The sequence below is a fragment of the Oncorhynchus clarkii genome, chromosome 20, assembly GCF_045791955.1.
Source record: "Oncorhynchus clarkii lewisi isolate Uvic-CL-2024 chromosome 20, UVic_Ocla_1.0, whole genome shotgun sequence".
In the NCBI taxonomy this organism is placed as follows: domain Eukaryota; kingdom Metazoa; phylum Chordata; class Actinopteri; order Salmoniformes; family Salmonidae; genus Oncorhynchus; species Oncorhynchus clarkii.
The window spans coordinates 42,175,242-42,201,898 of NC_092166.1; the positions used below are offsets into that span (position 1 = coordinate 42,175,242).

At 42.3% G+C, this 26,657-nt stretch overlaps 1 protein-coding gene across 1 annotated transcript in view; it reads right to left on the minus strand.

Annotated features, from left to right (window-relative positions):
* Nucleotides 1-5,160: 5,160 nt before the first annotated feature.
* The window catches only part of LOC139376379 (insulin receptor-like), a 195,248-nt gene continuing 173,751 nt past the window's right edge, over nucleotides 5,161-26,657 (minus strand). Inside the window, exons 13-23 of the mRNA XM_071118896.1 lie at nucleotides 22,793-23,085; nucleotides 22,177-22,316; nucleotides 20,683-20,842; nucleotides 20,378-20,480; nucleotides 19,662-19,729; nucleotides 19,176-19,405; nucleotides 18,199-18,309; nucleotides 17,740-17,902; nucleotides 16,386-16,515; nucleotides 6,946-7,080; nucleotides 5,161-6,747 (exon numbers count right to left, since the gene is read on the minus strand). Coding sequence (XP_070974997.1) covers nucleotides 6,354-6,747; nucleotides 6,946-7,080; nucleotides 16,386-16,515; nucleotides 17,740-17,902; nucleotides 18,199-18,309; nucleotides 19,176-19,405; nucleotides 19,662-19,729; nucleotides 20,378-20,480; nucleotides 20,683-20,842; nucleotides 22,177-22,316; nucleotides 22,793-23,085 — 1,927 coding nt within the window. The 3' untranslated portion in view covers nucleotides 5,161-6,353. The remainder of the gene's footprint in view (nucleotides 6,748-6,945; nucleotides 7,081-16,385; nucleotides 16,516-17,739; nucleotides 17,903-18,198; nucleotides 18,310-19,175; nucleotides 19,406-19,661; nucleotides 19,730-20,377; nucleotides 20,481-20,682; nucleotides 20,843-22,176; nucleotides 22,317-22,792; nucleotides 23,086-26,657) is intronic.

Sequence of the window (26,657 nt, forward strand, 5' to 3'; positions counted from 1 at the left end):
AGAGATAGATAGAGGACACTTTGTATATGTGCCTTTATAGCGTCTGTGATTTTCTTCTTCACGATTGGCGGATCCTTCCTGATTACCTGGTTGGACAATGACGCCAACAGGGTCACCAGGAGAGTTCAGCCAATGAAGTTGCAAGTCCCACCGAGCTGACAACATTAAATAGGAGAAAGCCCTCATTGGCACTGCCCATGCTAAAATATTATTTTGGCAACTAGAAGCCTCTATCATTCTTTATGTTATCCTACCTTCTCAATGCATTCTGGGAGCCGTTCGTTTAATAGTTAAACGCAACCAGAGAAAGAGGCAAAGCTGGAGGGTTATTCTGCCCTCGAAAATAAGACAACGAAGTGAGGAATCTTTGAATGGAGGTTAATGAGGGTCGAATTTGGTCAACAAAACATGTAAATGCTAATTTGCTACATATAAGGCTTATTTGATCAAATATAAGTTTCATAATGGTTAGGTTGCTACCAGTGGCGATTTTAGAATGTACATTTTGGTGAGGCAATCTCAACATATATTTTTTTAATGCATGCCAGCAAAGCCACTACACACAACACTAAACAATACATTCATTGGAATATAACGGTGACAAACGGTGCCCACAAACTGCTAGGACCTACTTTCTTTTCATCACCATGGAGTGAATCCATACCACCGCCATACCTGGCTATCAACATAGCCTTCTCTGCCAGCGAAACAGTGCATTCAGACTAATTTACTGCATTTTTTAAAACATGGCAGACTTGCTTAAAAACAAATGTGTTTTTTACTGACAATTGAGATGTACAAATTATGGCATATGGTAACGATGAGCGGATAAGATGCAATCCGTAATTTCAAATAAATCAATGAGCGAGCTAAGATGGACGTAGTCAATAACTATTTGTTTAGCACCTTTGAAATGTACAGCGACAGAATTCAGAACATGGGCCGTTCTTACAGTATTCTCCCTGTACACCAAGTCAGAGCCGTAAGATAAATGAGGCATATAAGCAGACAATGAAAGCTCTTACAATATTCAATGATTACATTAATCTAAAACAGGCCATAGGCTACATGTGCACCACCAAGTCAGAACAGTGGGCTAAGTTGAGGGAAAAGGGACCAAATGATTAGGGTGAGGCACATGGGCTACTAACAGCTACAGCACAACATACAGTTTATGGTCTATTCAAGACAACTGAGAACTCAGATAAAAACATGGTTGAATCATGATGTCACTGATCTTCAGGTCAGAGCTCTAGAAAGAGGCCAGAGTTCCTGACTTGCAATTCTGAGTTGGATGACCTTTCAAAACGTATTTTCCCAGTCTGAGCTCATTCTTTTCCGAGTTCCCAGTTGTCGTGAACTTACTGAAGTCTGAGATTTCCCAGTTTCCAGTTTCCAGTTGTTTTGAACGCGGCAGAAGTAATGCTGGATTGACAGCATGGCCAATGTATTCAACCTTTTCTGGCCGATGGTATTGCGTGTGAATGCTTATCCTGTTAAACTTGGAAAAGAGACCGTTAATCCCAGACTTGGACCACACACCCTCTCCACCGAATAGCAGGCAGGGGTAGCAAAATAGTGATTCCTCTGCAACGCTTGCAGTTAGCCACTGATTTCATCCAATCCACTCATTGTTGAATTTGCGATTTCCAACTTGTTGTGTAATGTTTATGTCCAAAAGCCGATGAGCACCAATACGTTTTATCTCTAATTTCTCTTCATATGACAAGAAATGAAAAGGGTTTGCCAGTAGATTGTCGACTTGATTCATGATGATGACTGCTTGACTAGCTTGCTAGCTAAGATTTTGAAAATATGATGTTGACATGATCAGTCCAATCAAAGCTACGGTAGATATATGATTTGATGTCATTTTACCAATTACCTTGAGCCTTCTTGGATGGGCACTTCTAATGTAAATCTATGGCAGCACCCAAGGGGCTTGAATTTTGGAGTTCTCCCTGTAGATTTTGCAGTGAAGTAGTGTCCCCATGCGTGACAGAACACTGAGCCAATCACGGTGCAACTAGAGAACATTATCAACCCCTACGCTGTGTATTTTCCACTGGCTGCCCCACCATCACAAAAAGCACTGAGCTAGGCTGAAACCTGCATTTTTGAGCTGCCTTACTCAAGAGCAAAAAAGAGACATGTTTGTATGCAGCTTTATTAACACGTTTTTTTTAACATTGTTTGCAAACTGATATGTGACACATATTAATGCCAAAACAACATTCAAAACATGCAACTTTTCTTTTGCTAAACATATGGGTCTCAAATGACGATTTGAGACCCACCAGTGATGACGGGTTGCCACTGAACATCATACATGTATCATCAATTGCCAACATCAATCGTTGCTTAAGTATCCTTAATAGGCAGCTAGCAAAAACAAAAACACACGATTCAGCAGCGGCTGCCTCTGCTGCTCGAGCCATCTGCTTTGCAGCTCGAGCCCGACTCGGCGTCTGTCTTTCCAACGGTCGTTATTAGAGTCACTCAGTTGGTTAACAGTCGAGGCCAGCCGGAGGTGAACCTTTGCCCCAGTATGAAGTCCTGCGCGCTCTGGAGCAGGTTTTCATCAAGGATCTCTCTGTACTTTTCTCCATTCATCTTTCCCTCGATCCTGACTAGTCTCCCAGTCCCTGACGCTGTAAAACATCCCCCAGGATGATTCTGCCACCACCATGATTCACCATAGGGATCAAATCAAATTGTATTAGTCACACACATACAGTGGGGCAAAAAAGTATTTAGTCCGCCACCAATTGTGCAAGTTCTCCCACTTAAAAAGATGAGAGAGGCCTGTAATTTTCATCATAGGTACACTTCAACTATGACAGACAAAATTAGGAAAAAAAATCCAGAAAATCACATTGTAGGATATTTAATGATTTTATTTGCAAATTATGGTAGAACATAAGTATTTGGTCACCTACAAACAAGCAAGATTTCTGGCTCTCACAGACCTGTAACTTCTTCTTTAAGAGGCTCCTCTGTCCTCCACTCGTTACCTGTATTAATGGCACCTGTTTGAACTTGTTATCAGTATAAAAGACACCTGTCCACAACCTCAAACAGTCACACTCTAAACTCCACTATGTCCAAGACCAAAGAGCTGTCAAAGGACAGCAGAAACAAAATTGTAAACCTGCACCAGGCTGGGAAGACTGAATCTGCAATAGGTAAGCAGCTTGGTTTGAAAAAAATCAGCTGTGGGAGCAATTATTAGGAAATGGAAGACATACAAGACCACTGATAATCTCCCTCGATCTGGGGCTCCACGCAAGATCTCACCCCGTGGGGTCAAAATGATCACAAGAACGGTGAGCAAAAATCCCAGAACCACACGGGGGGACCTAGTGAATGACCTGCAGAGAGCTGGGACCAAAGTAACAAAGCCTACCATCAGTAACACACTACGCCGCCAGGGACTCAAATCCTGCAGTGCCAGACGTGTCCCCCTGCTTAAGCCAGTACATGTCCAGGCCCGTCTGAAGTTTGCTCGAGAGCATTTGGATGATCCAGAAGAAGATTGGGAGAATGTCATATGGTCAGATGAAACCAAAATATAACTTTTTGATAAAAACTCAACTCGCCATGTTTGGAGGACAAAGAATGCTGAGTTGCATCCAAAGAACACCATACCTACTGTGAATTATGGGGGTGGAAACATCATGCTTTGGGGCTGTTTTTCTGCAAAGGGACCAGGACGACTGATCCGTGTAAAGGAAAGAATGAATGGGGCCATGCATCGTGAGATTTTGAATAACCCCCCCCCCCCATCAGCAAGGGCATTGAAGATGAAACGTGGCTGGGTCTTTCAGCATGACAATGATCCCAAACACACCGCCCGGGCAACGAAGGAGTGGCTTCGTAAGAAGCATTTCAAGGTCCTGGAGTGGCCTAGCCAGTCTCCAGATCTCAACCCCATAGAAAATCTTTGGAGGGAGTTGAAAGTCCGTGTTACCCAGCAACATTCCCAAAACATCACTGCTCTAGAGGAGATCTGCATGGAGGAATGGGCCAAAATACCAGCAACAGTGTGTGAAAACCTTGTGAAGACTTACAGAAAACATTTGACCTCTGTCATTGCCAACAAAGGGTATATAACAAAGTATTGAGATAAACTTTTGTTATTGGTGGCTAACTAAATACTTTTTTGCCCCACTGTGTGCATCGGTTGGTCACAGATACCTTAAAAAAAGGTAGTGGCTTGGATCAGACATCCAGTCAGTATCTGGTGTGACCATTTGCCCTATGCAGCGCGACACATCTCCTTCGCATAGAGTTGTTCAGGCTGTTGATTTTGGCCTGTGGAATGTTGTCCCACTCCTCTTCAATGGCTGTGCAAAGTTGCTGGATATTGGGAACTGGAAAACGCTGTGTAAATGGGTGCTGCTCAATGGGTGACATGTCTGGTGAGTATGCAGGCCATGGAAGAACTGGGACACTTTCAGCTTCCAGGAATTGTGTACAGATCCTTGCGACATGGAGCCATCCATTAGCATGCTGAAACATGAGGTGATGGTGGTGGATGAATTGCACGACAAGGTGCCTCAGGATCTCGTCACCTCATCTTTGTGCATTCAAATTGCCATTGATAAAATGCATTTGTGTTTGTTGTCCGTAGGTTATGCCTGCCATACACGTGGTCTGCGGTTGTGAGGCCGGTTGGACGTACTGCCAAATTTTCTAAAGTAACGTTGGTGGTGGCTTATGGAAGAGAAATTAACATGACATTTTCTGGCAACAGCTGTTGGACATTCCTGCATTCAGCATGGCAATTGTACACTCGCTCAAAACATGAGACATGTGGCTTTGTGTTGTGTTGTGCACATGTTAGTGGCCTTTTATTGTCCCCAGTACAAGGTGCACCTGTGTAATGATCATACTGTTTAATCAGCTTCTTGATAATCCATCCACCTTACAGGTGTGACATATCTTGGCAAAGGAGATATGCTCACTAAACGGGGATGTAAACAAATTTGTGCACAAAATTTAAGAGAAATAAGATTTAAGTGCGTATGTAACATTTATGGGATCTTTTATTTCAGCAAAGACCGACCTATTAGATGAATTGTACACATGACACCATGACATAGTAAACAACAACAAAGTAAACAGTAACAGAAGCATTTGGACAGAGAAAGAGCGTGGTCATGTTGCACCGTGCTGCTTTATTTATGAAGAGCAGACAGTTTGATTTGATCTGATATCAACGGGCCAAGCCAAGAGAAAATACCATATGCTGCTGGTTTATCACAAGTCCAAATGATTATTAGTATGAATTCTGGATTAGAAAAAAATAAACATAAGAGACAAACATGTAAAACCTTTTTTTCTACAGACTGGAAATACCTCATGAAAGACAATGTATGTCAACCACTATGTACAAAAAAAAAAAATCTATAATATATTTCTATTTTCTATACCCACTAAAATATATAAAAAGAAGCAGCTATGTCTTCTGAGGAACTCGTTTCTTTCGTCAAAATGTTTTTCTGAAACTGTTTTTTAAATATCCTTCAGCTGTAAATGTGAAAACGCAAAGAGAAAATGAAACGTAAATAAATTAAAAATATATAACCCCAAAAATCTGTTAATTATTTCTGTGTGATGCTGGAATACTGCAGAGTGTGAGGAGAAAATTGACAACAAGCTTCTCCAGTGGATCGATAAAGTTTGTTTGAAGATTTAAAATTGGATTTGAAACATTCATTCATCCAAAAGTTAGTTCTCAAGTGTGTCGTTTGTTGACGACTTGAGAGTACAAAGATACAGAGACACAGCTCCATGACATAAGATGCAAGCTACAGCCAGAGATAGAAGAGAAGGGCACTTTTACATTGAGCGACCCAGGTGGACCTCCATGGCCCAGGGAGCCCCAGGGACCCAGTGAGGGCTGACCTGCCAAGGGAGAGTCTGGAGAGTCCTCGGGTTAGCAGCCTTCTGGTTGTCCCAAAGTTAGATTCACAGTTGATTCCCCAAACTGCCACCCATTTGTGGAAGATTGGAAATATATTTTTTAAGGATCAAAGACTAGAAAGAAGCACGGGGGGTTCTTTCTTAAATACAAAAAGTGTCTGTGTGGTTGTGTGTGTGTGTGTGTTTCCTGTGTGAACATTAACATACATACCGTAGTCTATTGGATGTGGCATCTTGACAAGAGAGCATTAACGTCCTGAGATATGTACACTTCGAGAGGGCCTCAAGAGTGATAAAAGAGTTTATCTATATAAAATGAAAAAACAAAACAAAAATATATTCATATATTTATATCTATGCATCTGTGTGAGGGAAAAGGTTGGGCCTAAGGGGAGATAGGGATACAATACCCATACAGTGTTCTGTTAGGAGGGACTAGACCGAGGCAGAGCTAGTATCCGTCCATTCGTCTTTCCCCCGTTCATGTGTGTGTACGGGAAGTGTTCCTCGTAGCTGTTTTGTCTCAACCCCAGCGATGAACCCGCTTCGTCCCTCTCCGAGCTGTGGTCTCCCCTCTGAGAGTACGAGGAACTGTGGTCCCCTCTCTGGGAGTAGGAGGACGGGTCCAGGGGAATGCTTTCCATGTTGTCCATGTCTAGGTCAAAGTCCTCCTGCTCCTGAGGCTTGTTTTCCTGACTGTAGTAGAAGGAGACCTCCTGGAAGGACTGGTGAAGGTCCTCGTGGAGCATTTCGATGATCTCCTGGAAGCTGGGACGCAGCTTGGGGTTATACTGCCAGCACATCGACATCAGGTCGTGTCTGAATAGCAGGAGAGAGGAGTTGCTGTTACATCTTATAGTTGAGAGCTGATGTTCGTTGTCGTTTAAACACGATTTCATCAATATCACACACAGAAGTGTAATCCATGTTCCATACAGTTCCCTTCAATAATGATTAATCTTGTTATGACCAGTCACAGCTGGACATAGATATGTACAGTATGGAGGTGAGACTTACAGCCGGTCAGCACAGTTGTCTGGTCGGTCCAGAAATCCTCCGTCCATGACGAACTTCAGGACCTGCTCGTTGGACAGGCCCTGGTATGGCTGCTCCGCTAGGGTACTGACCTCCCACAGCACCACACCAAATGACCTGGAAGAGAGACACACAAAAACATAGGAGAGAGAAAAAAATCACTGGCAAGGAAAAACTCCATAGGTAGATAGGTAGGGAGAAAATCTTGAGAAGATCCAGATTCTGTCCATCTGGACCAGGCAACTCCAGTCCTCGGGGGCCTGATTGGTTTCACACTTTTGCCCCAGTCCCAGCTAACACTGACTCCAATAATCAAATAATCATGATATTCAGTTTAGAATGCAATTAGTTTAATCAGCTGTGTTTACTAGCGACACGATGGTGATAGGCCTGATCACCGACGACAATGAGACAGCCTATAGGGAGGAGGTCAGTGACCTGGCAGTGTAGCCAGGGCTACAACCTCTCACTCAACGTCAGCAAGTAGTGTTAAGGAATTTATTGTTCTTTGAGGTCATTTCGGTTTCATTTTGGTTATTACAAAAATAATCACGGTTTTCCATTTAGGTTTCGATACATGTGGGTTGAATGCTGTAACACAGAATAGAACAGTAAAAGTCCCACAGTTGTCACTATTACTGCTTATCACTTATTAACATTACTTTAATAAAATATTTGTTTTATTTGATTACTATTACTTTACTCCAAGTCAACTCATAAAGTATAGAGCTGCTGCCTATGCTGTCTGACAAAAATCACTATTTTAGGAGTGCTGAATACCAACTTTCAATCTTACAGTGCCTTGCAAAAGTATTCATCCCCATTGGTGTTTTTCCTATTTTGTTGCATTTACAACCTGCAATTTAAATTGATTGTGAAATGGACATACACAAAATAGTCCAAATTGGTGAAGTGAAATGAAAAAAATGACTAGTTAAATTAGATATATTTTTTTAAATACATGGAAAAGTGGTGAGTGCATATGTTTTCACCCCTTTGCTTTGAAGCCCCTGAATAAGATCTGGTGCAACCAATTATCTTCAGGAGTCACATAATTAGTGACATAATTAAAGTCCACCTGTGTGCAATCTAAGTGTCACATGATCTCAGTACATATACAGTTGAAGTCGGAAGTTTACATACACCTTAGCCAAATACATTTAAACTCAGTTTTTCACAATTCTAGTAAAAATTCCCTGTTTAGGATCACCACTTTATTTTAAGAATGTGAAATGTCAGAATAATAGTAGCAATAATGATTTATTTCAGCTTTTATCATATTCCTAGTGGGTCAGAAGTTTACATACACTCAATTAGTATTTGGTAGCATTACCTTTAATAGTTTAACTTGGGTCAAACGTTTGGAGTAACCTTCCACAAGCGTCCCACAATAAGTTGGGTGAATTTTGGCCCATTCCTCCTGACAGAGCTGGTGTAACTGAGTCAGGTTTGTAGGCCTCCTTGCTCACACACACCTTTTCAGTTCTGCCCACAACTTTTCTATAGGATTGAGGTTAGGGCTTTGTAATGGCCACTCCAATACCTTGATTTTGTTGTCCTTAAGCCATTTTGCCACAACTTTGGAAGTATACTTGGGGTCATTGTCCATTTGAAAGACCCATTTGCGACCAAGCTTTAACTTTCTGACTGATGTCTTGAGATGTTGTTTCAATATATCCACATAATCTTCCTCCCTCATGATGCCATCTATTTTGTGATGTGCACCAGTCCCTCCTGCAGCAAAGCATCCCCATAACATGATGCTGCCACCCCCATGCTTCACGGTTGGCATGGTGTTCTATGGCTTGCAAGCCTCTCCCTTTTCCTCCAAACATAACGATGGTGATTATGGCCATACAGTTCTATTTTTGTTTCATCAGACCAGAGGACATTTCTCCAAAAAGTACGATCTTTGTCCCCATGTGCAGCTGCAAACCGTAGTCTGGCTTTCTTTATGGCGGTTTTGGAGCAGTGGCTTCTTCCTTGCTGAGCGGCCTTTCAGGTTATGTTGATATAGGACCAGATTTACTGTGGATATAGATACTTTTGTACCGGTTTCCTCCAGCATCTTCACATGGTCCTTTGCTGTTGTTCTGGGATTGATTTGCACTTTTCACACCAAAGTACGTACATCTGTAGGAGACAGAACGCGTCTCCTTCCTGAGCGGTATGATGGCTGCGTGCGTGGTCCCATGGTGTTTATACTTGCATATTATTGTTTGTACAAATGAACATGGTACCTTCAGCCATTTGGAAATTGCTTGTGGAGGCCTACAATTTTTTTCTGAGGTCTTGGCGGATTTATTTTGATTTTCTCATGATGTCAAGCAAAGAGGCACTGAGTTTGAAGGTAGGCCTTGAAATACATCCACAGGTACACCTCCAATTGACTCAAATGATGTCAATTAGCCTATCAGAATCTCCTAAAGCCATGACATTTTCTGGAATTTTCCAAGCTATTTAAAGGCACAGTCAACTTAGTGTATGTAAACTTCTGACCCACTGGAATTGTAATACAGTGAATTCTAAGTGAAATAATCTGTCAGTAAACAATTGTTGGAAAAGTTACTTGTGTCATCCACAAAGTAGATGTCCTAACCGACTTGCCAAAACTATAGTTTTTTAACAAGAAATTTGTGGAGTGGTTGAAAAACAAGTTTTAATGACTCCAACCTAAATGTATGTAAACTTCCGACTTCAACTGTACTCCTGTTCTGAAAGGCCCCAGAGTCTACAACACCTCTAAGCAAGGGGCGGCACCATGAAGACCAAGGAGCTCTCCAAACAGGCCAGGGACAAAGTTGTGGAGAAGTAAAGGGTTCTGTCGTAAAAAAATATCAGAAACTTTGAACATCCCATGGAGCATCATTAAATCCATTATTAAAAATTGGAAAGAATATGGCACAACAAACCTGCCAAGACAGGGCCGCCCACTAAAACTCACAGGCCAGGCAAGGAGGGCATTAATCAGAGAGGCAACAAAGAGACCAAAGATAATCCTGAAGGAGTTGCAAAGCTCAACAGCGGAGATTGGAGTATCTGTCCATAGGAGCACTTTAAGCCAATACACCCCACAGTGCTGGGCTTTTCGGAATAGTGGCCAGAAAAAAAGTATTTGCTTAAAGAAATAAATAAGCAAACACTTTTGGTGTTCGCCAAAAGGCATGTGGGAGACTCCCCAAACATATGGAAGAAGGTACTCTGGTCAGATGAGACTAAAATTGAGCTTTTTGGCCATCAAGGAAAATGCTATGTCTGGCGCAAACACAACACCCCGAGAACACCAAGCATGGTAGTGGCAGCATCATGCTGTGGGGATGATTTTCATCGGCAGGGACTGGGAAACTGGTCAGAATTGAAGGAATGATGGATGGCGCTAAATACAGGGAAATTCTTGAGGGAAACCTGTTTCAGTCTTTCAGAGATTTGAGACTGGGATGGAGGTTCACCTTCCAGCAGGACAACGACCCTAAGCATACTGCTAAAGCAACACTCGATGGGTTTAAGGGGAAACATTTAAATGTCTTAGAATGGCCTAGTCAAAGCCCAGACGTCAATCCAATTGAGAATCTGTGGTATGACTTAAAGATTGCTGTACACCAGCAGAACCCATCCAACTTGAAGGCGCTGGAGAAGTTTTGCCTTGAAGAATGGGCAAAAATCCCAGTGGCTAGATGTGCCAATCTTATAGAGACATACCCCAAGAGACGTGCAGCTGAAATTGCTTTAAAAGGTGGCTCTACAAAGTATTGACTTTGGGGTGGGGGATAGTTATGCACTCTCAAGTCCTGTTTTATTTGTATTATTTCTTGTTTGTTTCACACGCAAAAAATATTTTGCATCTTCAAAGTGGTAGTAGGCATGTTGTGTAAAATCAAATGACACAAACCCCCGAAAAAAAAACATTTTAATTCCAGGTTGTAAGGCAACAAAATAGGAAAAATGCCAAGGAGGGTGAATAGTTTCGCAAGCCACTGTAGATCAGGGTTTCCCAAACTCGGTCCCGGGGAAAAAATGAACAAAATGGAATTCAAATAATTGAACAGACGTCGGTCAATTAGTTGTTTAAAACTTCTTAGAGATAGGGGGAAGTATTTTCACGTCCGGATGAAAAGCGTGCCCAAAGTAAACTGCCTGTTACTCAGGCCCAGAAGCTAGGATATGCATATAATTGGTAGATTTGGATAGAAAACACTCTAAAGTTTAAAACTGTTAAAATAATGTCTGTGAGTATAACAGAACTGATTTGTCAGGCGAAACTCCGAGGATAAACCATCCAGTGGGGAAAAAAATTGAGGTCATAGTATATCCCAATGGTTTTCTATGGGAAGCCCTATTTAATAGGAACCTGGCTTCCACTAGATGTCAACAGTCTTTAGACATTTTTTCGATGTTTTTCTTTTGGGAAATGAAGAAGTATGGCTGTTCTTTGTAAGTGTCACTCCAGGTGGAGTCTAATGTTTGGTGCGCGTGAACTTGAACTCGCTTCACGTTGTTTTTTATCCGGTATTGGAATCAGTTTATCCTGTCTTAAATTTTATTGGTTATTTACATTTTAGGATACCTGAGGTTGGATTAGGAACGTTGTTTGAAATGTTTGGACCAAGTTTACAGGTAATTTATTAGATACTTTGTAGTCATGTTGGGCGAGTTGGAACCTGTGAATTTCTGAATCAAACGCGCCAAATAAATGGACATTTTGGGGATATAAATAAGGAATTTATCGAACAAAAGGACCATTTATGGTCGAAAATCTGACTATCTTCTGTAGTTTGAATTTGGCACTCTGCAATTTCACTGTATGTTGTCAAATCGATCCCACAAAAAGGGATTGGCGCGCGAAGGGTTAAAATCGGAAAAATAACTAGAAAATAGTTTCAGTTAATCACTCAGCACTATCAGCAAGACAAAGGAGCTGATTGTGGACAACAGGAAATGGAGGGCCGAGCACCCCCCATCCACGTCGGATGTACTAGAGCGGGTCAAGAGTGTCAAGTTCATTGGTGTCCACCTCAACATGGTCCACCCACCAACACAGTTGTGAAGAAGGTGTGACAACGCCTCTTGCCCCTCAGGAGGCTGAAAAGATTTGGCATGGGCCCTCAGATCCTCAAAATGTTATAAAGCTGCACCATTGACAGCATCTTGACTGCCTGCATCACCACTTGCTATAGCAACTACTTGGCAAGGCGCTACATGCCATCCGAGCTCTCTGCCATCCAGGACATTTCTACCAGGCCGTGTCAGGGGAAGGCCCTAAAAATTGTCAAAGACTCCAGCCACCCTAGTCATAGACTGTTCTCTCTGCTACTGCATGGCAAGCGGTACCAATGCACCAAGTCTGTAACCAACAGGACCAGTAGAGGCTGGTGGGATGAGCTATAGGAGGATAGGCGCATTGTAATGGCTGGAATGGAATTAATGGAACAAAGTCAAACGTGATTTCCATATGCTTAATGTGTTTGATACCGTTCAATTTATTCCATTCCAGGCATTACAATGAGCCTGTCCTCCTTTAGCTCCCTCCTCCAACTAGCCTCTACTGATCAGGACCCTGAACAGCTTTTACTCCCAAACCACAAAAGCCAATTTATGCTTGATCCAAAAATGGAGACATGCAGAGGCAAAATGGAGATCTGTACCGCATCGCTGTGCGCCTCCCAAATTTTGTAACGATGCAAAGGGCTCCGTATATGACCCAGTGACCTGATTGGTTAATGGTAGGTGGGGCAGGAGGTGCTGTATAAACACAAACTCACCTCCTTGACACTTTCCTTCACAACAACTATGCTCAACGGCTCTGCGCTGCTCCGTAAAGCGCGAGAAGTATGAATGCCCTGATGTCTGCAGAGGCCATATCACCGCAAATGCAGCACGGCCAATGCAGATGCCGGATTGACCATGCAGGGCCTTTACGACTGCTAAATAGTTAACCAAATAGCTACCCGGACTATCTGCATTGACTCTTTTTGCACTCTCTTTTGACTCATCACATACGCTACTGCCACCGTTTATTATCTATCCTGTTGCAGAGTCACTTTACCCCTACCTATATGTACATATTTACCTAAATTGCCTCGTACCCCTGCATATCAACTCGGTACCCCGTATATCATGGACAAAAATATTGGCACCCATGTACTTTTTTAAAGTAACTAAAAATAAGTTGAAATTGAACAAAGTATTTGGTCTCCACAATTATTTATTGTTAATATTACAGAACCTTTGTTTTTGATTCAGAACGTAATATATCCATTTAAATAAGAAATGCCATTGACAAAATAATTCACACCCTAGACTTAATATTTGGTAGCACAGCCTTTGGTCAAAATAACTGCAATCAAGCGCTTCCTATAACCATCAATGAGCTTCCTGCACCTCTGTACTGGCAGTTTGGCACACTCATCTTGTGCAAACTGCTGCAGCAGTTATCCCAGATTAGAAGGGTGCATTCTCCTAACTGCTGTTTTCAGATCTCTCCACGTTTTCAATGAGATTTAGATCTGGACTCATTGCTGGCCACTTCAGAACAGTCCAGCGTTTTGTCTTGAACCATTCCTGGGTGATTTTTGAAGTGTATTTGGGGTCCTGCTGGAAGACCGATGACCTTCGACGGAGACCGAGCTTTCTGACACTGGGTACGACATTGCGCTCCAAAATACCTTGGTATCATCCTGATTTCATGATGCCATGCATACGTTCAAGGTGCCCGGTGCCAGAGAAAGCAAAGCAACCCCAAAACATCACTCAACCACCTCCATGTATGACTTTAGCGAAGGTGTTCTTTTCTTTGAAAGCTTAATTTTGTTTTCTGTACTTTACCAAAAAGCTATAATTTGGTCTCATCTGTCCACAGGACGTTCTCTCAGAAGGATTTTGTCATGTTTAGGTGTGTTTTGGGAAATTGCAGTCAGGCTTTCTTATGTCTTTCTCTCAGCAGTGGGGTCCTCCTGGGTCTCCTACCATATAACCCCCTTTCATTGAGTTGGCGACGGATGGTGCGAGTTGAAACTGTCGTACCTTGTGTGTCTGAATGTCAGCTTGAATCTGTGTGGCATTTGACAGAGGTGCTTTCTCCAACATTCAAACAGTCCTTCGCTGCAATCTTCCATCAAATTATCTTGGGGCCACGTCCAATGAGGTTGGCTACAGTGGCATGGGCCTTGAACTTCTTGATAACATTACATATGGTGGAAACAGGAACATCAAGGTCTCTGGAGGTGGACTTGTCCATGCTTGGCTACAATCTTGTGTCTGACCTCATCAGATAACTCTCTGATTTTCTTTATTTTGTCCATTCTCATTGCGGTAAACACAGTGACACAAACCAGGAGAATGAGTCCTCTTCTCTATTCAAACTGGTTGAATATGTGATGTTTATACTGCAGGCACCTTCAACTCATCACAGGTGAGTTCAAGTCCAAAGTAAATGAGAATCACCTGCTTGAAATCTAATTATTTCTAACTACTTCTAGAAGGTGCGAATAATATTGTCTGGCTCATTTGGGGGAAAGGGGGATACCTGGTCAGTTGTACAACTGAATGAGTTTAGCTGAAATGTCTCTTCCGCATTTAACCCAACCCCTCTGAATCAGAGAGGTGCGGGGTGCTGCCTTAATTGACATCCACGTTGTTGACGCCTGGGGAACTGCCTTGCTCGGGGGCAGAATGACAGATTTTTACCTTGACAGCTCGGGATTTGATTCAGCAACCTTTTGGTTACTGGCCCAACGGTCTAACCACTAGGCTACCTGCCACCCATTGTAGGAATTCTTTGTGGAATTAGCTAAGATTTAGTTAATTTTTTGTTTTGTTCAACTGCACACTGAAGACATAAATATATGGATACCAAAATATGTTTTAATTTAAACAGTTTCCTGGAAGAAATGGTGCATTGTTCGAAAAAAGTGCAAGGGTGCCAATATTTTGGCCACGACTGTATATAGCCAAGTTATCGTTACTCATTGTGTATTTGACTCATTGTGTATCACAGACAGTGTCAGCAACCCCACACCATCACAACTCCTCCTCCTCCATGCTTCGCGGTGAGAACCACACATGCGGAGATAATCCGTTCACCTACTCTGCGTCTCACAAAGACACAGCGGTTGGAACCAAAAATCTTACATTTGGACTCATCAAACCAAAAGACAGATTTCTACCGGTCTAATGTCCATTGCTTGTGTTTCTTGGCCCAAGCAAGTCTCTACTTCTTATTGGTGTCCTTTAGTAGTGGTTTCTTTGCAGTAATTTGACCATGAAGGCTTGATTCACGCAGTCTCCTCTGAACAGTTGATGTTGAGATGTGTCTGTTACTTGAACTCCGTGAAGCATTTATTTGGGCTCCAATTTCTGAGGCTGGTAACTCAAACGTATCCTCTGCTGCAGAGGTAACTCTGGGTCCCCCCTTTCTGTGCGGTCTTCATGGGAGCCAGTTTCATCATAGCGCTTGATGGTTTTTGCGACTGCACTTGAAGAAACTTTCAAAGTTCTTGAAATTTTCCGGATTGACTAATGATGGACTGTCGTTTATCTTTTCTTATTTGAGCTGTTCTTGCCATAATATGGACTTGGTCTTTAATAAAATATGACTATCTTCTGTATACCACCCCTTCTAGAAGGTGCCAATAATATTGTCTGGGTCACTACACAACTGATTGGCTCAAATGCATTAAGAAGGAAATAAATTCCACAAATTAACTTTTAACAAGGCACACCTGTTAATTGAAATGCATTCCAGGTGACTACCTCATGAAGCTGGTTGAGAGAATGCTAACAGTGTGCAAAACTGTCATCAAGGCAAAGGGCAAAGCTACTTTGAAGAATCTCATATATAAAATATATTTCTATTTGTTTAACACTTTTTTGGTTACTACTTATGTGTTATTTCATAGTTATGATGCATTCACTATTATTCTACAATGTAGAAAATAGTAAAAATAAATAAATAAATAAAATTTAAAAAAACCTTGAATGAGTAGGTGTCCAAACTTTTGACTAGTACTGTGTATAGATTTCCCTCTCTGCATTGATGCGTCACTCCCTGATCTTTTTCACCTGTCTTTTGCTTGTCTTACTAGCGTGTTTTCCCATTTCCAGTCTTGCTAGTTTCTGTTTTCTAGTCTCCCCGGTTCTGACCATTCTGCCTGCCCTGAGCCTGCCTGATATTCTGTACCTGTTTATTGCTGCCTTGGATTTCGGACCATTCTGCCTGCCCTGAGCCTGCCTGTCGTTCTGTACCTCTGACTTACTGACCTCTTCCTGCCCTCGACCTGACCTGACCTGGCCTGTCCCCTTGTATAATAATTAAAAACAGTGACACCACTTCGGCCCGTGAGGACTGCAGTTGCCCATCCCTGCTTTCGACAGTCGGCAAGCATTCACACAGAGAAAGACAGACAAACACAGTCAGGTGTCCTCACCAGCAGTCTGAGTTTGCAGTGAACACTCCATCCTTCAGAGACTCAGGAGCCATCCAGCGGACAGGAAGCAGACCCTTCCCTCCCTTCCTGTAGTAGTCTGTCTCATAGATGTCTCTGGTCATACCAAAGTCTGAAGGAGTGGGGGACAATTAGAACACAACCCACAGATCTGTTATGACCCTATCAAAAATATTCAAATGGTATTCTTTGACTTGGTTTTAACTATATTAACATATTAAACACTTAATAAGGGTGCATTTAACTGATTAATGTATAGTCCGTAGAAACAGTACAACTGAATTTGTTCAACTCCCCTCCTTTAAAAGTAAGGTGGTGAGTTGCCATACCTCCTATCTTGACAGTCAAGTACTGTCGGCCATTTGTGTGTATATATAATGGAGCTGGGCGATATGGACAAAAAGTCATAACGCGAAAAACTTAACTATTTTGCTCGATAACGATAAATACAACAATACATTTTGTTTTTAATGGACAGTTACTTTACATTAGCGGCAGGGCTCTATACATATTTTTCCCAGTGCCAAGTAAGACAACAGATGGTAGCCTATGATTAAAAAAGCTATTTCATCTAACATATCCACGGAATGCATGATTTATATTTTTAGGTGCCACGGGTCAAAATAGGATCCAGAATGATCATATTTATCTTTGAGTGCTTCAGAGAGGAATTTGCAGACATCTTTGTGGCCTAGGCTATATTATTCACCGCCTGAGGAAGTGGGAACTCAAAACACTTAGCTAGATTGCTTACTCTAAATATGATTTTTTTGCTGGATAGCCATGTAGACTAATTGATTAATCTATTAGTAAATGTAATGTTGTACAAAACCTTTCCAGCACTAGGCCTAGGCTACTTGATGTAGGTCTATTTACCACAAGTGGAACGCTCCACTCAGCTCCACAACAAAACCCATACTAAATAAAGTGGTGCTATGAACTCAAAATATATCAATTATACAGTCACAGAAAGCTGTGACTCTCCTCTCTGTAACTAGGACAACGGTAGTTGCTTTAAAAACTGTATTTTTCCTGCAATTTTCCCGCAATTGTATTTTGAGCAACGATCAAATTCTCAGAATCCATTTCTCCCTCGTTCGTGCGCAGTCGGGAGAGGGAGTGAGAGTGGCTCGCTCACACAGCAGCCAAAGGGAAACAGGCAGATACTTTCATAACAGGAACAAACAATAATGCATAGGCTGTTGACCAAATAATGGGTTTAGAACAATCTACAGGAACGTTGTGTAGCAAAATCACAAAAAATGACCGTCATAAGCAAAATAAAGTAATGTTGATCATTTTTGGTTTATCATCCCAGCTCATATGTGTAGTCTACCTCCTATCTTGACAGTGAAGTCCTGCGCCACCATGCAGTTCCTAGCAGCCAGGTCTCTGTGGACAAACTTCTTGGCGTTGAGGTAGGCCATGCCGTCTGCTATCTCTGCTGCCATCTGAATCATCTCCTTCAGAGTGGGGGGAGGGCGCCCTGTAGGGTTATTCTGTAAAAAATAAACAATAAAACATTTATTAATACGAGGGCTATTTTACAAAACATGGGGGCCACAATAATTCTAGGTTGCATCCCAAACGGCACCCAATTCCGTATAGCGTGCACTACTTTTGACCAGGGCCTATAGAGCTCAGGTCAAAAGTAGTGCACTATATAGGGAATCGGGTGCAATTTAGTCTCGCTCTAGCCATCAGAGTTGGTCAGTCAGCCAGCTAGAGACAGTGCAAGACTAGTCTGGTTTCCAACAAGACACAAGGGGGCAGTAGAGTGTGTGTGTGTATGTACCTCTGAGTCAGGGCGGAGGCAGCGCAGGTAGCTCTTCAAATCACCGTGTGTCATCAGCTCCATGACAACAAGAGTAGGCTGGCCCTTAGAGACCACACCCATCAGACGCACCTGAGGGAATATTTTGTTTACCTTACTTGCTTTGATTCTTGAACTGTGGCAGCTACCAACCTACGTTTTGAAGACAATTCTACTATTCACGATCATGGTATGTGGTGGTCTCACCTTCCTCACCAATAGTTTGTGTCGGGAGGCTAGCGTCAGTCTGTTATGTCCGGAGTATTTATCCTGTCTTATCCAGTGTCATGTGTGAATTTAAGTATGCTCCCTCTAATTCTCTCTCTCCCTCTCCTCCCAGAGGACCTGAACCCTGGGACCATGCCTCAGGAACTACCTGGCCTGATGACTCCTTTCTGTCCCCAGTCCACCTGGTTGTGCTGCTGCTCCAGTTTCAACTGTTCTGCTTGTGGCTATGAACCCTGACCTGTTCATTGGACGTGCTACCTTGTCCCGGACCCGACTCTCTCTCTCTACCGCACCTGCTGTCTCTAACTGTGAATGCTCGGCTATGAAAAGCCAACTGACATTTACTCCTGAGAGTACACCTGTCGCACCCTCTACAACCACTGTGATTATTATTATTTGACCCTGCTGGTCATCTATGAACATTTGAACATCTTGGCCATGTACTGTTATAATCTCCAACAGCCAGAAGAGGACTGGCCACCCCTCATAGCCTGGTTCCTCTCTAGGTTTCTGCCTTTCTAGGGAGTTTTTCCTAGCCACCATGCTTCTACACCTGCATTGCTTAATGTTTGGGATTTTAGGCTGAGTTTCTGTATAGTACTTTGTGACATTGGCTGGTGTAAAAAGGGCTTTATAAATACATTTTATTGATTGATCCTTATTACAAGCTGCTAAATGACAAAAATGTAAACGTAAGGTGGCATCCCCTATAACCTCTGTAGGTCTCTTACCACATGGTGGCAGGTGAAGCCCTTCATGACGGAGGCCTCGTTGAGGAACTCTATTCTCTCTCTCAGACTCGCCGACTCGTTGACCGTCTTCACCGCCACGCTTGTCTCCGGCTCGCCCTTCACAATGTCCTTGGCGATGCCCTCGTAGACCATGCCGAACGAGCCCTGACCCAGTTCACGCAGGATGTTGATCTTATCTCTGCCCACCTCCCAGTCGTCTGGCTCGTACACTGCAGATCACAACACACACACACAGTCAATGGCTGGACACTACTAGACAGTAACAATCAAGTCTTGTACATTCTACATCTCTGATTCGCATAGACATCCACCATAGTGCTAATGTTGTGACAGCTAGTATGTGTCAGTTGTCTATTTACATGGTACACTAGTTATAACATCAAAATCCAGTCAGCTATGCTTTTAAACAGGTGTATTCACAAAGGTCAGCTGAGAACAAAGAATATTATCATAATGTGTCCTTACTGTCAGCAGCACTAAGGTACTCTGGGTTGGAGGATGTGTAGAGGGGTCCAGAGGGGCCCTGGGTTTGCCTTGAGGGAACACAAGGAGGTAGGGGTTAATAATATATCATGATTATACACTTGAGTGCCCAAAACATGACAGACTGACCAGATGAAAGCTATGATCCATTATTGATGCCACTTGTTAAATCCACGTCCATCAGTGTAGATGAAGGGGAGGAGACAGGTTAAGGATTTTTAAACCTCGAGACAATTGAGGCATGGATTGTGTATGTGTGGCATTCAGAGGATGAATGGGCAAGAAAAAAGATTGAAGTGTCTTTGAACGGGGTATGGTATTAGGTGTCAGGGTGCACCGGTTTGAGTGTTTCAAGAACTGCAACGCTGCTGGGTTTTTCACGCTCAACCGTTTCCAGTGTGTATCAAGGCTTGTAAGTAAGCATTTCACGGTAAAGTCTACACTTGTTGTATTCCGCGAATGTGGCAAATAAAGTTTGATGGAATGGAAATTTAGACCACTATTAGTTGAGTCATGTGTTAGTGCTGGGCTGTAACAAAAGCCTATAAATACTACTGGTGTAATCCTACTAGTCAGGAGAGAAGCTTTGTAACACTACGTACCTTTTCTTGAACAACAGACTACACACCAGGCCGATTCTTTCATAGACAGTCGGGTTGGCTGTAGTAAGATAGACGTGTAGTAAGCATAATACTCACTTCTTCTTGAACATGAGGAATCCTCCCGCTGTCATCAGTATCAGCAAAACGATAAAAATGACTGAACCAATGATAATCTTCAACATATTGGATGGATCCACCCCTAAAAACACATCGCCATGGAGAAAGTCAGTTATGGTCACATACAATTATCTTCTTAATTTTACTGTGCCTCGCTGTGCTCTAATGTTTAGGAGATTTAGGCCAGGTTTCTGGTACTGCTAATGTAAAAGCTGCATATACAACTTATATTTGATTGATTCACTGATTGGTCAAGTGGTCTGTGGTGTGTGTGTGTCTCTTACGCAGGTCTTCTACGTAGAAGTGTGTGGGGTCAGTCCAGGAGCCGTTTCCTGCCAGCGAGGTGGCTCGGATCCTCACGGTATAATTCCCAGGATGCACCACTCTCAGCTTGCAGCCCTCCGACTGCTGGTACATCTTCCTGGACACACAGTGGTGCAGCTCCTAGAACAAACACACACTTTATTTTCATTTATCTGCGTTGTAAGAGGAGAGGAATTGGAGGGGACAGGAGAAGGGCTGAATAAGCCACTTAAGATATATATTTTTTGTTGATTGATTGAGAAGAGGAATTGATAAAACAGGCCATGCGTAATAATAGACTTAAGATTGGGTGCAAATAGAATAGAATGTCTGTGTGAATCAGATGTGTTTTGAAATCATTGCATATAAGCCAATAATAAAACTAATGACCTGATTTGAGAAAAACATGTTTGTGCAATAACTATTATTTGAGAACCACCGGAGTGATTATGTTGTTTTCAACATCAGCGATGACTATGGCCTTTGCAGCGTTTCCATGGTAACTAAAACACAGCGCTGATGCAACATCGGACTATTATTACTTTTCCATTAACGGTCCTATTCACTAAATGAGAGCACAGAGAGACTGTATTATATTAAGTGAGACTACAGGGCACATCCAGTGTTCAGTATTTATTATTACTTTTCCATTAACGGTCCTATTCACTAAATGAGAGCACAGAGACTGTATTATATTAAGTGAGACTATAGGGCACATCCAGTGTTCAGTATTTATTATTACTTTTCCATTAACGGTCCTATTCACTAAATGAGAGCACAGAGAGACTTTATTATATTAAGTGACACTATAGGGCACATCCAGTGTTCAGTATTTATTATTACTTTTCCATTAACGGTCCTATTCACTAAATGAGAGCACAGAGAGACTGTATTATATTAAGTGAGACTATAGGGCACATCCAGTGTTCAGTATTTATTATTACTTTTCCATTAACGGTCCTATTCACTAAATGAGAGCACAGAGAGACTGTATTATATTAAGTGAGACTATAGGGCACATCCAGTGTTCAGTATTTATTATTACTTGTCCATTAACGGTCCTATTCACTAAATGAGAGCACAGAGAGACTGTATTATATTAAGTGAGACTATAGGGCACATCCAGTGTTCAGTATTTATTATTACTTTTCCATTAACGGTCCTATTCACTAAATGAGAGCACAGAGAGACTGTATTATATTAAGTGAGACTATAGGGCACATCCAGTGTTCAGTATTTATTATTACTTTTCCATTAACGGTCCTATTCACTAAATGAGAGCACAGAGAGACTGTATTATATTAAGTGAGACTATAGGGCACATCCAGTGTTCAGTATTTGTCTGTTTGTGTGTGCGTGCATGCATGCACTTGTGTGTGTTTATGCTTGTGTACCTATGTGTGTTTGCATACGTGTGTGTGTGTGTGTGTGTGTGTCTGCTTATGTGCCTGTGTGTCATGTATGAGAGCTCTCACCTCTGTGTCTCCCAGTCTCTTATAGTTGACTTCATACAGGATGATCATGCCATTGGGGGCATTAGGCTCAAGCCACTTAATATGAACTGTGTACTCAGTCACGTCATAGCTGATGAGCCCCACTATGTCATCTGCTTTGTCTGTAGACAGGATACACAAGGTTTTAAAATGGCCTCATTACTATCCTACTACTACAAACATCCTTGGTCTAGAAATACTGTGCAAAGGTAGACAAGAAATCATCATGTTAAACTGGTTTATTACTTCTTACAGTGGTTTCTTAAAGGGATACTTTGGTTTATTACTTCTTACAGTGGTTTCTTAAAGGGATACTTTGGGATTTTGGTAATGGGGGCCTTTTTCTACTTCCCCAGAGTCAAATTCACTTTTTATGTAAGCAGATACCACGGACTTCCAGTCATTGCGTTAACGCTAGTTAGCATTGGCTTGCGAAACTATGTCAAACTTTCTTCATACTGGACACAGAGACATCAAAATGGAATCCATGAGTTCATCTAACTCTGGGAAAGTAGATAAAAGGCCTCATTACCAAAGTATCGCTTTAAGTAGTGGGTGTGCGTGTATGTGTAGTGTACTAGTATGTAGATAGCCTCACCCTCAGGCATGGTGCGAGCTGAGACGAAGGCTGCCATACTGCAGCGTGAGGGGTCTGTGGGGTGGTTGCAGGCCAGCACATCGATCTGGTACGAGGTAAAGTGTCGGAGGCCGGAGATGACCGTAGACTCCTTGGAAAACACTGTCAGCTGGATTTTAGTGCTCTCCACACCATTTGCATCGTCACTGTCTGGGCCGCGGGTGGCGAAACCTTCGGACAGGGTGGTGGGTCTCGCCGCGAATGACGGCAGCGTCTGATTGGCTACGCCCATGGCGGAGCGGCGCTGTCTTGGTCTTGGAGGGAATGAGGGATAATCAATGAATTAATCAAATCAATCATTTATTTTATTATAACTATTTGCTATATACACTGCTCAAAAAAATAAAGGGAACACTCAAACAACAATGTAACTCCAAGTCAATCACACTTCTCTGAAATCAAACTGTCCACTTAGGAAGCAACATTGATTGAAAATAAATGTCACATGCTGTTGTGTAAATGGAATAGACAACAGGTGGAAATTATAGGCAATTAGCAAGACACCCCCAATAAAGGAGTGGTTCTGCAGGTGGTAACCACAGACCACTTCTCAGTTCCTATGCTTCCTGGCTGATGTTTTGGTCACTTTTGAATGCTGGCGGTGCTTTCACTCTAGTGGTAGCATGAGACGGAGTCTACAACCCACACAAGTGGCTCAGGTAGTGCAGCTCATCCAGGATGGAATATCAATGCGAGCTGTGGCAAGAAGGTTTGCTGTGTCTGTCAGCGTAGTGTCCAGAGCATGGAGGCGCTACCAGGAGACAGGCCAGTACATCAGGAGACGTGGAGGAGGCCATACAACACAGCAGCAGGACCGCTACCTCCGCCTTTGAGCAAGGAGGGGCAGGAGGAGCACTGCCAGAGCCCTGCAAAATGACCTCCAGCAGGCCACAAATGTGCATGTGTCTGCTCAAACGGTCAGAAACAGACTCCATGAGGGTGGTATGAGGGCCCGACGTCCACAGGTGGGGGTTGTGCTTACAGCCCAACACTGTGCAGGACGTTTGGCATTTGCCAGAGAACACCAAGATTGGCAAATTCGCCACTGGCGCCCTGTGCTCTTCACAGATGAAAGCAGGTTCACACTGAGCACGTGACAGACGTGACAGTCTGGAGACGTCGTGGAGAACGTTCTGCTGCCTGCAACATCCTCCAGCATGACCGGTTTGGCGGTGGGTCAGTCATGGTGTGGGGTGGCATTTCTTTGGGGAGCCCTCCATGTGCTCGCCAGAGGTAGCCTGACTGCCATTAGGTACCGAGATGAGATCCTCAGACCCCTTGTGAGACCATATGCTGGTGCGGTTGGCCCTGGTTTCCTCCTAATGCAAGACAATGCTAGACCTCATGTGGCTGGAGTGTGTCAGCAGTTCCTGCAAGAGGAAGGCATTGATGCTATGGACTGGCCCGCCCGTTCCCCAGACCTGAATCCAATTGAGCACATCTGGGACATCATGTCTCGCTCCATCCACCAACGCCACGTTGCACCACAGACTGTCCAGGAGTTGGAGGATGCTTTAGTCCAGGTCTGGGAGGAGATCCCTCAGGAGACCATCCGCCACCTCATCAGGAGCATGCCCAGGCGTTGTAGGGAGGTCATACAGGCACGTGGAGGCCACACACACTACTGAGCCTCATTTTGACTTGTTTTAAGGACATTACATCAAAGTTGGATCAGCCTGTAGTGTTGTTTTCCACTTTAATTTTGAGTGTGACTCCAAATCCAGACCTACATGGGTTGATAAATTTGATTTCCATTGATCATTTTTGTGCGATTTTGTTGTCAGCACATTCAACTATGTAAAGAAAAAAGTATTTAATAAGAATATTTCATTCATTCAGATCTAGGATGTGTTATTTTAGTGTTCCCTTTATTTTTTTGAGCAGTGTATATATATATATCACACCATTATGTTGAGTTTATTGCTACTGGGTAGGTTGCTGAGTCGTATTCAGAAGGCACTAAACGAAATGAGGATCCAATTATCCAATTAACAGTCTCTCCTTCCTACTGAAGTGTGCACTCGTTCACTACTCCCCATACATTTCAAAGTATGCCCGCCAGTGTAGACATGGGCTAGAAAAAGTTTCCATGTCAGTCATTTCTTTTCAAATCCATGAACACCGGAAGAAAGGAGAGATTATTGGGACGCAACCCAGCCCTGTGTTATCCGAGTTGGATGATGTGTGTTGCTGGGGAAACAGTATGCAGGTAAAGATCGCTCAGCTTGTCTGACAACAGGAAGGGAAGGGATGGCGGTACAAATGACGAATGACGACAGCTTACCTAAAACACATTGTGAATGTGTGTGTGTTAGAGGTCGACCGATTATGAATTTTCAACGCCGATCCCGATTATTGGAGGACCAAAAATGGCCAATATCGATTAATCGGATGATTTTTATATATATATTTGTAATAATGACAATTACAACAATACTGAATGAACAATGAACACTTTTATTTTAACTTAATATAATAAATAAATAAAATATATTTTGTCTCAAATAAATAATGAAACATGCTCAATTTGGTTTAAACAATGCAAAAACAAAGTGTTGGAGAAAAAAGTAAAAGTGTAGTATGTGCCATGTAAAAAAGCTAACGTTTAAATTCCTTGCTCAGAACATATGAAAGCTGGTGGTTCAATATTCCCAGTTAAGAAGTTTTAGGTTGTAGTTATTATATTATAGTTATTATAGGAATTATGACGTGTCGACTATTTCTCTCTATACCCTTTGTGTTTCATATACCTTTGACTATTGGATGTTCTAATAGGCACTTTAGTATTGCCAGCCTAATCTCGGAAGTTGATAGGCTTGAAGTCATAAACAGCGCTGTGCTTCAATCATTGCTAACGCAGTAAGGTTTGAATGAATGCTTACGAGCATGCTGCTGTCTATCACCGGTCAGTCAGACTGCTCTATCAAATATCAAATCATAGACTTAATTATGATATAATAAACACAGTAATATGAGCCTTAGGTCATTAATATGGTCAAATCCGGAAACTATCATTTCGAAAACAAAATGTTTATTCTTTCAGTGAAATACGGAACCGTTACGTATTTGATCGAGCGGGTGGCAACCCTAAGTCTAAATATTGCTGTTACATTGCACAACCTTCAATGTTATGTCATAATTCTGTAAAATTCTGGCAAATTAGTTCACAGTTCGCAATGAGCCAGGCGGCCCAAACTGTTGCATATACCCTGACTCTGCGTGCACTGAATGCAAGAGAAGTGACACAATTTCACCTGGTTAATATTGCCTGCTAACATGAATTTCTTTTAACTAAATATGCAGGTTTAAAAATATATACTAATGTGTATTGATTTTAAGAAAGGCATTGATGTTTATGGTTAATGCACTTGTGTTATATCATCACCCGTTGGCGAAGTTGAAGTAGGCTGTGATTCGATGATAAATTAACAGGCTGGTTATAATCAACGCAGAACAAGCTAGTTAACCTAGTAATATCATCAACCATGAGTAGTTAACTGGTGATTATGTGAATATATCTTATAAAAAACATTCTAAGTTTAATGCTAGCTAGCAACTTACATTGGCTCCTTGCTGCACTCGCGTAACAGGTGGTCAAGCCTGCCACACAGTTTACTTGTGGATTGCAATGTAATTGGCCATAATCGGCGTCCAAAAAGGCTTGAAAAACTTGAAATCGACCCTAATTTATTGGCCATGCCGATCGGTTGACCTCTAGTGTGTGTACATGTGTTATGTTATGTTATGTATGCTGGTTCTTTTGTACCCTGATTACACAATTAACTAATTATAATTTATACAATAAAGACTTTGACTGATTGATTTA